This window comes from Colias croceus, chromosome Z (genome assembly GCF_905220415.1).
Source record: "Colias croceus chromosome Z, ilColCroc2.1".
Classification (NCBI taxonomy): Eukaryota; Metazoa; Arthropoda; class Insecta; order Lepidoptera; family Pieridae; genus Colias; species Colias croceus.
The window spans coordinates 16,595,646-16,609,928 of NC_059568.1; the positions used below are offsets into that span (position 1 = coordinate 16,595,646).

The 14,283-nt window shown below is 35.8% G+C and overlaps 1 protein-coding gene across 3 annotated transcripts in view; it reads right to left on the reverse strand.

Annotated features, from left to right (window-relative positions):
* Positions 1-3,439: 3,439 nt before the first annotated feature.
* The window catches only part of LOC123704944 (cAMP-specific 3',5'-cyclic phosphodiesterase 4A-like), a 95,773-nt gene continuing 84,929 nt past the window's right edge, over positions 3,440-14,283 (reverse strand). For 2 of the 3 annotated variants that reach the window (XM_045653447.1, XM_045653449.1), the window contains 4 exons: positions 8,528-8,768; positions 7,498-8,454; positions 7,146-7,408; positions 3,440-6,421 (listed from right to left, as the gene is read on the reverse strand). In XM_045653447.1, the coding sequence (XP_045509403.1) occupies positions 6,371-6,421; positions 7,146-7,408; positions 7,498-8,454; positions 8,528-8,768 (1,512 nt within the window). In that variant the 3' untranslated portion in view covers positions 3,440-6,370. Of the gene's footprint in view, positions 6,422-7,135; positions 7,409-7,497; positions 8,455-8,527; positions 8,769-14,283 lie in introns of all 3 variants that reach the window. The other variant, XM_045653448.1, reaches the window with a different exon arrangement.

Below are 14,283 nucleotides of genomic sequence, written 5' to 3' on the forward strand. Positions count from 1 at the left end.
GCCGTTTTGGCGACAAACATCGACGATCAGTTGTTGGACTGCCGCTGCCCATTGTAGAGGGCCCCTTAGATCTTTTTTAATAGAGTGGGCAAAGGGGCTTGTGGAGCGCCTGATCGTAAGCGTGTGCAGATGCGTTGCCGACTTTTTGAGATGGTATTACATCATAGTTCACACACTATATGCCAACGTTCAAAATGCTTTTAAAACGGAATTGGTAGACGCATTCAACAGTAATACATGATGAACTAATCAACCTCAGGAGGGGGCAATATGTATATAACCACAAAACCTACTCTAGTATGAAAATGTATTAGAAGCTAATATAGTAGTATAGATATATACAAAGATAGAATGCGTATTAAAACCATGAAATCCCGACTGATGTGCAGTCGATCCTGAGTGTTGACTAGTTTTCGCCCGCGGCACCGCTACAATATAATTATTAAAAAAATTACAGTCTTCAAGATGTAAACATTCCAAGTCATAAAGGTTTAATAAAATGTAAATTCGATGGTAGGTATAAAATACGTAAACTACAATATATGTGTCGGATTGACAACGTATCCACAGTATGCCAAAACGTTTTATTAAACTTTGCTATGCATTTATAGTCTAATAAATAATTTTATAAAAAAAAATCGGTTTTGCCTTCAACGATAGACACGGTAACACAAGTTTAAAATATGAGTACAAACTCGGTTTCTTCGACAAAGTTACTGGTGTAAAACCAGTAACTTTGTGTTGTTTTTAAACATGATAAAGAAACAATAATTACCGAAACTATTTACTATTTAGTAATGTTGTTTATTAATGTAATTTTGCAATTATGCAAGAGTTCAAAATAATATAGGCAACACTGTGGATTTTTGTCAATCGTGTAGTGTGTGATGGATAAAATAAAAATAAAAATATATACAAAAAGGAAAAAAATAAACAAAATAATATTTAAAAAATATTTATTTTAAGTACTAAATGAACATTGTAACAAAATTTCATTGTAAAATTATAATGTGACATAATCCAAAAAATGAAAACAAAATAAAAATGGATAAACAAAATTCGATAAATTAAAACTCAACTGATGTATAAAACCGAAAAACAACAATATTAATAAACCACAATATGTGCTACCAGCGCTTTTCATTAATTGTACTTAACATTAAATTATTGTACTTAAAAATAAACACCAAAACAAATTATTATGACAATTTCGACCAAAAGAATAAAAACAAAAACTATGAAAAGAAGAATAAAAATTAACAAGGTATATCATCTGATAATCACGTCAAAATATATTAAAGTATCACCTCTGTTTGAAATCAGAAGAATTTCAATTCATTCCCTACAAATAATTCAGTGCGAAAGCAAGCCTACCTACCACATTCAGTTGAGACAAGTTGAATACAAAGCGATTGTTTATCCCCGTTGCCGTAGCAACGAGTTCCTTGCGACTAGGTGGCACTGTGCAAAATTGCAGGAAAGTTGTGTTTTTACCCTTTTGGTCGAAATATGGTTAGAATTGCCTCTCAATGCTTTGTGCGATACATTTAACATCAAAGGTGCTTAAGAGCATCACTGATATGCACTTTTTAATAAATTAAAACAAAATTACATTATATTCCAAGATTACGAGGAACGTAAATCCACATATACTTAGCTTAATCCATCTACAGGGTTATTAGGGTCATTGCGCTGGTTTTCGTCCAATTATAGGAGTTGCCAACTTTGTGATACGAAATAAATATTTTGGAGCACCCTTCCTTAAACATATAATTTTTTTTTTAAGTCCTTATATAGTCTTCTTTAAGATAATATTAAGGGAAAATAAATCATTTTGATGTATCTTTTTATTTAAATTATTTTCTGCAAAAGTAGGGTAAATGCTAGTTTTCGTCCAAAAAAACTGGTTTTCGTCCTAGTGTAAGCTAGTTTTCGACCACCGTGTAGAAAAAGGAGGGTAGGTCAACTATTAAGTTAAAAATCAATTACAGGTAAATATATACGTTTATTTAATTAACATTACAATTTCTCACTACCTTACAGGTTTAGTTTTACTTGTGGTTTTACTAATAATAATCAATATAACTAGTCAACACTGAGATCTATGTAGCACTTGGCAGTCCTTATAGGCGTTAGTGATGACTGTATAATCATTCGTAATAAAGAAAGGAATGCGTTCCTTACAATGTAAATGAAACAAGTAATAATTACAGGACTAAGAAATAACATCAAAAAACAGAAATATTCATTCTAACAACAAAAATTTTCATTCTAATACTTTGTTTATCAAATGAAACGTACTATAAACACACAGCCATAATAATAGGTAAGTTTTAGCCACAGAATCTTCAGTGTACGCAGCGTCTTTTTTTTCTAGATTTCTTAGACTCCTTCGAGGCCATCTAAAAACAATAAGATCTTTCTGAGGATACGTTGAGTAAGTATAATAAAAAAAAATACTGCATTGGCAAAACAGACCTAGACTAAAAGATGATACTCAAGTGAATGATAATCAAGAAAAATACAGTGTATTATGTCTGACCTACCCCCATTTATGCTACGAATAATTGACTCTACTTCACATAAGGAGAATGATACATGACTGAATGAATGACAATATTAGGTACCTACAACACTCTGGCCCTCACCAATTATTTATAAGGAAGATACTGAATAGAAAACTTTTCAATACGTAAAAATAGACGAAAAGTAATGCAAAAGAATGGCTATATTTAATTTTTGGATACTCCAATACTCATTCATGGACGAAAACTAAAACATTTAAAGCTAAATTTAGTTTTCGTCCACTTCTTTAAATATTTTTTTATTTTGGCAGCACTGACATAGCAGTGGACGGAAACCAAAAAAACTAAACTAATAGCAATAAAGATCACTTCGGGAGAAACTATTCAGTATTTTAAAGGTCCGATAAAGTAAAATGACCCTAACAAATATTCACGTAGCTGTTTGAGTTTCCGTCCACTTGGACGAAAACCAAATATTTTGAGAATTTGGTAACCTAGTATCCGTCCACTTAATATTTCGAAGAGTATTATAAAAATGTATGATAAACACTTATAATTGCGTTTATTATGCTTATAAATAAACATACGTACAAAAAACATTACGTAAACTAGCTAAAACAGTGATTTACCTTACCATGAACTTTTCTCGCCGGCAAATTTTTCTCTCGCGCGATGACATCTGCAAGGCACGTATGCGAAGCGGCCACATTTACGTTAATTTTTTGAACTCTCTTCTTGTCAAATCAAATTTTCATGTTGATAGTACTGTTGCTTAAACATTATGGACCGTAAAAAGTGCAAACTTGCGCGGGAAGGTAGGTTTGTATTCAAGTTTTACGCACGTGATTGTAGCAGGTCAGTCAAATGGACGAAAACAGAAGCTGGACGGCAAACCAGCGCAATTACCCTATTATACACAAATATCAAATTATTTACTATTAATTGCGATTAAGTTTTTACTAACGCAACAGGTGGTAGATAGTAATATAACAAAAAAAAACCTTCAACAGACGTAAAAATAATCGAACAATATAAATAAAATTAGTTACCATGGACATATATTTTTTCCACATTATTTCAACATAATAAAACTTAATAAAATATCCAATAAGAATCGTTAAGAATACCTGCTGTTGCGTTCAGTAAAAACTTAAAACATGTCCAACATTGAATATTAATTGCAAAATTGAAATAAAATCTACATCCACATAGCGCGGCGTGACAAACAAACGCGCCAGACAATTGAATTACAATTAAAAATACACCGAAAGTGGTGTCGAATGAAATATTTAGTCCTACGATAAGGGGTATCATCTACGTTACGTAATTACAGTACATTACGGCCAAATATGGCTAAGTGGCTACCACGACATCAGAACTGGGATCTACGGGGGATCGACAACGGTTCCATAACTAAATATCCTTAATTCACTTAGCAATTTCGTCGTCACACTACACCGCGGCCCGCCGCTCTCGCCCGACTCTTTAGTTACACTTAGGTATTTACATTTATAACCGTTACCCATAATAATTTAACGAAGAGCACATAAAAATAAAACAATAAATAATGTTCTGAAAAATAGGAATACAACGGTCCACGTCATATTATGTTGAAAGATTGTAGAGATTCAAGAACACAAAACCCCAAACTTGTGACAAAAGATGCCCCCCTCTCCCGTCCTGCCCCCCCCCCCCCATTAATACTTACACTACCTATCACTTCTAAAAATTCGTCAAATTCAAGGCAATTTGAATTTAGTTATCGATACCGATGTCGAGGTTTAACATTAACTTTAACACCTAGTTGTTGTCCACAACATTCATTACATTTAACGATAAAATACACAGAATTCTAATAGTACACATAGAATATTATACGATCAATGATCATAGATATTTTGAACATAGATAGCCAAGATTGTGACTTTTAGTAAAATAATAAAATATACATTAAAATCTAAGCACAGAAATAGGTACTATTAGCCTGTGCTATTAGCTCATACTAAATGGGTCGCGGCCGAAACAAACAGTTAAAGAAAAAGGTACAACATAAGAAATATGTTAAAGCTCAAAGAAAAATTAAAATTACGAGCCGCGACATCTAACAATAAAATATAAAAACTCGCATAAACGATAGTTTGAGCACGATTTACACTAAACCGTTCCAAAATTTGTGCCCTTCAATTTGTTCGTTAAATCAAAATACCATCCACAAATCGATCCAAAAAATCAAAATACATATATATTTGAAATTAATATCATTCGAAGTGTCCTCGTCAGTAGGTGTTCAACGGACACAATTCTAACGTTATGGCGTTAGAACAATACATCTGACACTCGGCCGAGTTGGCCCAACCGTCTCGACTCGCATGGAATCTGCCGACACGTTCAGTTCTGCCAAAGCCAACCTCATAGCGCATATTTTGGCGTGCTACGCTGCTATCCCTCCCGATCAGATCGAAGCAAAACACTCATGACCCTCGGTCCCCCTCCTACACGTTATAATTTGTACAAGCCAACGATCTAGCGTTGTAAAATTTCAGTCAAATCAATTTATTCCCAATGGCCCACGGCCACTGTGCACCAAGTCATCGCAAACCTCCGCCAGTTGGCGCCACTGTTGCGTCCTCACACTCCCTTACATCTATAACTACGTGTATAATTAGACTAGACTAGAGATATTATAATTAGTACTTAAAACTACAATAAGCGTCATCTATTTTATAATTTGTGATTTATAATGATTCGTGTTTATTTACACATGAGCGCGGTTCCCGGCCAACTTGCGGTTCAACTTTTTTTTGTTTGTTTTTGTTTTTTATTGTAAAATTATGATGATTTTTAATGTCATTGGATCTAAGCAGCATAGACGAGTGAGAGATGTCTCCAGGACTGCAGACGAGACCTACCAAATCTACTCAATACGGAAATGTATATAAATTGTAATAGATATAAAATATTCAAAATTTTGAAAAGCTGTTATCGAAAATAGTTGGCACTTCTTTGTGAATTTTTATTTAAATGTGTCATTCAAAAATAATATGCCATATCATAGTAATTCTCCAAGATCGTCTGAAATTTTTGTTAATTTAATAGTTTTGCGTCATATTTGCACATAGTTACATTATTTAAGATCAACTATGGTTTACAAATTTCAAAAATTCATTAGATTACAGTCTATTCTTTAAGTCCTGTTACATTAAAATTATGCCTCGATTGTGATGTATTGTTGAGCGAACATTGATGTTCATGTCCAATGTGTTTGACTAAAAGTCAATATTTCCATAGAGTGTCTCTTTTCTTCATATGAAATAAGAGTGCGATAGAGAAGCAACTGGACTTAAATAATGGACTATACGAGGTGAAAGTTTATAATCAGATTAGACAAGGATCGTACGCATCTATTACACCAATAGTTATTATTATGTACTATACTATATACAGTGAAAATTGAATAATAATACTGAATTTTCCTAACACATACTATATACACACTACTAGAAATTGTCCAAAATATGTACGACGCTTAAACTATGACTATAGAGACTTTAAATACTAAAAATGAGACTCTAATACTTCTTAAGGAGCTAAATTAAAAAGAGACAATGCAATAATATATTTATACTCAGTCATCGTTTCAATTGAGCTGCAGTGACTGATACAAAGTTGACCTAAAATTTGCGCTTCACAATAATAATTATATAAAATCAATATATTCACAAAACAGAACACAACCTAAAAAAAGGTGTTTTTTTTTGTTTAAATAAATTCATAAAATAAAAATTTGTACTAGAGACTTAGCTAATTGTCATTTTGGTAGGATGTTACGTGTGTCGTCTGTGCGCTTACACGGAGTTGTCGGAGGAGCTCAGGCTCAACTCAGCGGGATGAGATCCCTGCGGAAGAGACACACTGTCAGTAGTTCGTCCCCTGGGGGGGCGTGGGCCATAACCACTTGCTTCATTGGCCATCTGTGCTCCCCCAGATTAATATTTGATTCTCCGTGGAGACAAGATACGTGGTTCCTTGGCCTTTAAGGCCCAAAACCTACTTTGTCTTGCAAGTATATTTAAATTTCTCATTTTCATGATATGCATATAGAGAATCGAACCCAGAACCCCATTTCCAAATTATATCAAAAGCATAATAAATTGTTTAATTCCTATTATTAAAGGATAGTAGAATAACAGAAGTTGGACCTGCGTGTAATCTCAATAATTTTCATAAAAACCTATTAATAATTATATAATATACTATCATGTACCTACATCACATTTCTTTGAAGCTTCGGTTCGGTGAAACAGGAAGTTCACAAAATTTCCCACTAGAAGCGATCTCAATAATAAATAAGCAATTAACTGTAAATTTTCTATTAGTTTGACAAACTAATAGAAAATTTACACTTTACATGTTACTAAAAGCTTCCATTCAATAGAGTTAAGAGAAGATGCCGAATACAAGAGAATTAGAGACAACCCTCCGTTGACAACATCAATACACCTACGAGACACGTCTAACATCCATAATAAGCACAGTGGAAAGATCTAGAAGATTGTACCCTTAAATAGCTAGAGCATGCAAAGCGATAGAAAAAACATCGATCTTAGCACCTGTCATCACCTCAACGGGTAGCGAGCTCCGGCGGGTCATGTGCGGCTGGTCCTTGAGCAGCTGGTGGCAGGCGACGGGCGCGGGCTTGCGGCGCGCGGACTGGTTGCCATGGTGACCGCGGGCCAGCGCCGCCAGCGCGGGCAGCTCGGACGCGCTGAGCGGCGCCGGCGCCGAGCCGCGGCGGCGCGCGGGCGACTGCTTGCCCAGCAGCGTCTGCCGCAGCAGCTCGGGGATCGCGGCCGCCACCTCGCGCATGCGCTTCTCTTTCGGACCTGCACACATTCACGTTCAATTTAGTAAGTATTCAGAAACAAATTCAAACAATTATTAAATATTAATAGTGACGATAAATCAATCTTACCGCAAGTATCATCAGCTGGCATCGACTTCCTGCGTCCCAACATCTCCCCGGTGGGGAACATGCTAAGGCTCACGGTGGAAAGGTTCTCGCGGAGCTGGCTGCCCACTTCATAGCGGCGACCGGCGCCAGAGCGGTTCGATGTGTTTATATTCTCTTTTTCCTCAAAATGCTCCTCCTCATCGACCAGAACGATCGGTTCCGGTTTCCCCGGCAACTTGAAGGCGCAGCACATCTGGCTCTGCATTTTGCTTCTGTCGAAGAATTCAGCCGCCTGGCCAGAAGGGAGCGTGGTGTCCTCCGAGCTCGTGTAGAGCGGGCGGCAGAGCAGGGCCTGGGCCTGGCCGGTCATCTCCATCGGTGGGAAAGTTTGCTGGCGGACCAGTTTCCAGGTGCCTCCGTCCTTTAGAACGGTCTTCAGGCGCGTGGCCTGCACTGGGGTAGTGATGGAGGCAATCGACGAATCGGGCAAGAGTTTCTCGGTGCTGAGAACTTTTTCTTCGGCCCCTTTGGGCTCGCAATGGCCACGCACGCTGAGCTGGGAGTGCAGCGAGTGTTCGCTGCCCATAGCGCTGCCTTGCTCCTGGCACTGCTCTTCGGCGACGGAGCCCGTGCGGCTCTTGTTCTTGTACCGCGAATCCTGGAAAACGTTCAATGGCACGGAGAGCCGGCGCAGTTGTTCGCGAAGGCTAATCGGCTTCGGTGGGTTGAGCGAGCTCCTGCGCAGCGGCAGCAACATCTCCGAGCTGTCCGAGATGTTTGTCCCGGTTTCGAGATCGTCGTCGACCATATCTGCATCTGAGATCTCAGTGCGCGTCTCTTCGGCCAACTCCTGGACGACAAGTGACTCCCACTGGTCTTGGTTGTATTTCAAATTGTCAAGCATCTGTGCTGACAAGTCGTTTTGCAGGAATTTGTGCCATTCTGTGATCAATGGGGTCACAACGAATTTGAAGAATCCTATAAATATAATGATGTATATTGTAAAAATGTAATTTGTATATAAACATTATTTATAAAGCTGTTTATTTACCCGTCTGTATCTTGGGGATGGATGTGGTGTGCCTGTCGCACAGGGCGGTGACTGGCAGGTTGAGCCTGCGCTCATAATCTCCCTGGCGGAAGAACTCCTCGCACACCTTGAGGCTCCACTTACGGCTGATCTCCCAGGGCCGGCACGGGTTCGATATGTCAGCGCATTTGAGAGCGATCTGCAGCACGAGGTGGCGGTGCTCGCTCAGCGTCATATCGAGGGTGCCAGTGTCAATGTGGGTCTGAAAATAAATTGCATTTAAAATTCGACTTTAAGATCCATCGATCGATTTTAAGGTCGACAATATTATGCTGGAATTAAACGTTCTTCTTTATTGAGAAGAAGATCCTAATACGACGTCGATATTTCATAGATGCAAGTTAAACCGCTCCTTACATGGATCTACACGATCGCAGCGACGCTAACCCGGAGCACGGCATGTTAGCGCTGAGCGCAAAATCCTCCACCTATTCAACTTTCCATAACTTTGTATCTTTATTACCGAAGTTTAAAACAAACGATGAAAGAGTTAAATCTTATTTTATCTAACGCACTAGTTTGTAAACAAAGTAAATAGCATTTTTCTATACACATAACCTACTTCCCGAGTTGCGGATTACTCGCGACAATCCGCTCCGAGATGTCTCAGGAGTGATTGATAAATGCCTGCCGTTTTTAGGTTGCGAAATGCTTTATGGTGTAACTTTGCGTTATAAATATAAACTAATATAGTTAAGATGCCAGTTTTATCTTAATTATATTATGAGTAAAGATTACGCGACATTTGGGCTAAATATTATACGTTACGTATGGTTTAATCTGCTCGTGACATGCCTTAATCTCATTAGTCTTGCATATCTATATTTAGTAAAAATACGCTAAATCATAAAGTATCACAGACATGATGGCAATAATATGTAAATTCAACATGCTCTTAATAATAATTAATACACGTTCATTCGTTAAAACAAACTTGTTAAATAAAACATTACATGTACGCAATATATTAAAATTAAAATAATCAGAGATATAAATCAACTCATTGTAAATCATATCGATTCACCGAAAGTCTTGTACACATTCAAATTACAAGGCAGAATTAACATTCAATAATTAAACGATGAGCAGAACAAGAGCATTCGTGTTTGTGTAAAATGTCACATATTATGTATATTGACTACACTGCAAATGGATGACGAGGGCTGTTAACCGTAAGCTCTGTAATGAGGGGCGCTAAAACGGGTTGAGATTTGAGACATATGATTTGACCTAATTCTAGACACGAATGCAAACAAGGATTAGGCCAACTGATCCCAACTGTGGGCCGCCGCTGCACGCGAGAGTGGCAGATTAGCGTTATCAGCGAGCTAATGGGATGGAGATGAATCTGATATTTTCTTTCGTAAATGCATTCTATTTTGCTTCACAATGTCTTCAACAAAAAACAAATTGTCAATGTAAAAAACGTTATGAAAATATTTAGGTATCATATTCCCACATCCTGCGATCTTCACGTGTTTATGTAGAGAACACAAATATTAATTCACTATTTATTTTAATTATAAATCCTATCATCATACTATAAACCATAATAATCGAATCATCGAATAAATAATGAAAGGTTTGTATTGTTTGTAATGTCCAAATAATAGTTTTGCGTATGAATACATACTGTACCTACAACAAACATAATTTATATTTTTTTTATATGTTTATGACAAAGTCACGGGTGTCAGTAATTAGTTTAACAATTAGCCACGGCATAATAGACAATCATTCTAAGTAGTGGATCATCTACATACGAATTGAATAGCTTTTGTGTTCCGCTCGTCAGGCGGAGCGGCCGACACTCTGGCAGAAATCAAATTTCCTCTCAGGTTTGCTGCATATTACAGGGATGTATAACTTGCGATCTTGTTTCCAATATTGGACTGTGTACGAACGACTTATTGGACTGGTAACTACATACAATACTGATGGCATACATATACTTTTTAAAACTATGGAATAAGCAATTATTGCTGTTTTTTTTTTTAATGTAGCACATCCACAAACCTTTATAATTGAAAGCTTAACCGGATACGCTTGCAACAAAGCAAAAAAATGTTCTTTGTAATGATAAAAATAAAATAAAATAAGTGCTTATGCGTTCCAGCAATGCGCTTACGCATTTTCCTTATATTTATATGAATTCAAATCGAGGACTCGGTTAGATAATACAAACATTAATATTAGATCGGCAAACGTTTCATTGGGCCCGACTCCAAAATATCAATCACGGCACCCATATATATTAGTTCTGTGGCGATACGTCAAAATTGTGCCAGAGCGACCACGTTACACGCTGACAGTTGACACAGATCGTGTCAAGTGGGAAATTTGACGAATTTTTGACGTGCCGTCCACTTTTTTTTTGGTACAGACAGATTTATTGTGATTTATTTTGCTGTAACAAACTACCAAACAGGCGTAGTCGTTTATGTGCACGTTACCTACACCTTTAATTTGTATACAAATATATAAAATAATCTTGATTCGCCTATGCATACCCGGCAGAGATCATTGAATGTGTAAAAAATTATACCCGCTTATGTATAAATTAAAATCCCTGTCATGAACTCACTATATACGTCATCTATTCTAATAATGTCACTAAAGCACCACAATAAAAAAGAACAAAACATAAGAATCCTCTCACATCCTTGCCTTGAGATATTCCCAGACGTTTCAATTATAGTCTCCGAATAGCTCCAAAGGTACAATTTTTGAGACTTCGCACAAAGAGCGAGCTCGTATTGTTGGCAAGTTAGCATTTACATGTGTGGAACATGAATGTATTGTCGAATGAAACCAAAATAAAATCATGTAGAACACGCCCCGATAGCTCTTTACAAAATATATTTGGAATATTGGAGTAAGAAGAATGTTAAGTTATAAATATAACTGCCAATAACCACTTGGTCATCGTCGTCGTTGCTGGCAACCACCGCTGGACAAAAGCCTCCTTCAAAGATTTCCACTGCCTACGACCAATTCTTATAATATAATTTGATGTAATAGAAAAAATATTGTTTACACCGCTAGTGTATTTTTTGAAAGACTACCGTATTTCGAAAAGCCCTCAGTATTAATCTCAATGGCTAACTACTATGTATATTGACCATCGATAAATTACATACGCCATTATATTTTTTAATTCTAATTAATTATTTTTATTAATCCTGAGACACGTTAAACAATCAAATAAACACGAAAAACGTGTCACCTTGAAGCGTAAATAGCGACATATAACCGAATAATCGATTTCACTAGGCATTGCGAATCGATTCTAAAATGTTCCGCGGCTCATTGTTGCTTATTTGCAAATATATGGAAATACTATGTTACCCATTATATTATATAATATTATATGTAACTAATTAATTTTCTACCACTTTTGAGGTTCATATTGTTTTCAGTAAACTTGATTATAAGGTGCTTAACATGGAGGTCACATTTTGACAGATACGTTTATGAAATTTGATTTGATTTTTATTGAAAGCATTTTGAATACAATAGAAATGAAACTTTGTTACGTCGTGTTCTGTTTTGTAAAACCTGAACGAAATATACTAGACTATTATAAACGGTATAAACATTTTTATAATTAACACAAAAAACATTGTCGTATGAACCCTCACAAGGACTTTACTAAGTGGCCGATTTCACAACTTGTTTGCTACCTTTTCATTCGTTTATACGTCTTCACGCCTTTCGCAATTTCTTTCAAAAACTCAACCCTTTTGTTCCGAAAATAAGGATTTTTTTTCTAAGAATTTATGTAAAGACTCTTTTAATTTTTCTATGATTCAAGTCCAGTTGTATAACCAAAGTTAGTGATTGTTAAATTTGAATAAAAAATATATCGAATAAAGTGAAAAATTTTAAAAGTACTTGAGTATGACAATATTCTTTAAAAAGCATTACATAGACAATACATAATATGTAATGTACACTAGAGACTAGTAGAGAAAATAAAATATAAAATAATTCCCCACTTATATAAGATATTTGTAGAAGACTGCGCTTTCACGGAACATGTGGGTTCCAATCTCACATAACGATAGCATTTCTACGCCCTTCGTTAGTACTTCCTGCTCTGAGAAAAAGATAATATGTATTTTATATTTAACAAGTTTTCTCATTAATATATACTTATGTTTCGTCGCTGAAAAACGTAACAAGTGTTTATATTGCTTTATAATATTTATTAGTTTTACTTGAATTATCTGATATATCATTTTAAGATTTGTTACATATACATACATCAGATACGAAACTTATTACACTTATTTAACAAAGCGTCTCAAATAACATTACTGAAATAAAGATTGAAAATTATCATCAATGACTTTGAATTTGAACAGTTGAATCAATGAAGTTTTAATTTTTATTAGTTCATTAAAAATCTCTTCCGTAACATTAATTAAATTTCCACTAAATTAGCAAACTTAATTAATGGGTAAAAACTTAGTTAATATACACAGAGGAAAATCTGGTGAAGAGAACCTCTTGCATAACATCGTGTGTACGTCAAATAATCTCCCTTACATAAGGCGATTATCGTTCGTTAAATATGAATCGATGTTAGCCGCCCGATTACCCATTTGTTGTTTAACTAGACTTCGATGTGATTAAATAACAGGTCAATAGTTAACAGTACTTCAAAATACCTTTTTGTTATCTTCACATAATTAATATTTACACTTACACAATGGGAAGTTAATAAATTTATCAATTTTATACTTTTAAAGTAACCCACACAAAAATAGACTATACATATAATCAGGAGCCGTGTCAGAATTCAAAACACCGAGTTAACCGCTACAAAGTGTCTAACTGCAATTTGTAAACAGCGGGGATTCAATTGAAAATATCGAAAGTGTAATAAACTTTGTTAAACGATAAATAAGTTTACCAGTTCTGGGTTAATAATTTATTTAATTAAGAAAGTCGATCAAGTTCCACACTGGTTACTTTACAATACGACAACGTCGATATTTCGTGTCCTATTTCGAGACGCATATTCAATTTTAACCTCTAAACAATTAAAATTGTTACGACTGTAAACTAGCCTAATTTCAGTATTCCGTACATTAATTACACGTGATTGCATACAGGCCTCGGCGCTCCGGCTGATCCGTATGAAGATTTACACAGTGACGTAGGCGCGCCCTAAAAAGAGTTGCTTGATCCAAAGCGCGTTGACCGTAATACAAGCCGTCTTAGTGGCCAGACGTGCTCAACTTTTTTCCTCACACTATCGTGAACAAATTGTTTTATCCAATACATTGTATACTATTATACTTAAAACATTGATTTCCTTTAAAACGATAACTGAAGAGGTATATTATTCTTTGTGCGTAGAAGTATTTCTGACAGTATTTTAGTAAACAAAAGAGTTAAAAAATTAAGTCTGATTTAATTAATTTTTAGTACCTACATATATAAAATCAAATAGATTAAGTAGCAGCGTGTTGAATTCACTTTAATGTACGTTTCGTTTTTAATTAGCTTTTAGTTTTCATCGAGTTAAGTCGCCCGTTTACTCAGAAACCCAATGAATACGAGTATAAACTTATTAAATAACCTTGTCCCGCTTTCAGTCCGGCAGCATCACGAGAGAGTAAAAAAACGCCACATGCATATTTGTTTAAAAGCGAAACTAAATTATTTATTTAGCGGAAAATGGATGCTAACTTCGTATGCAGGATTAA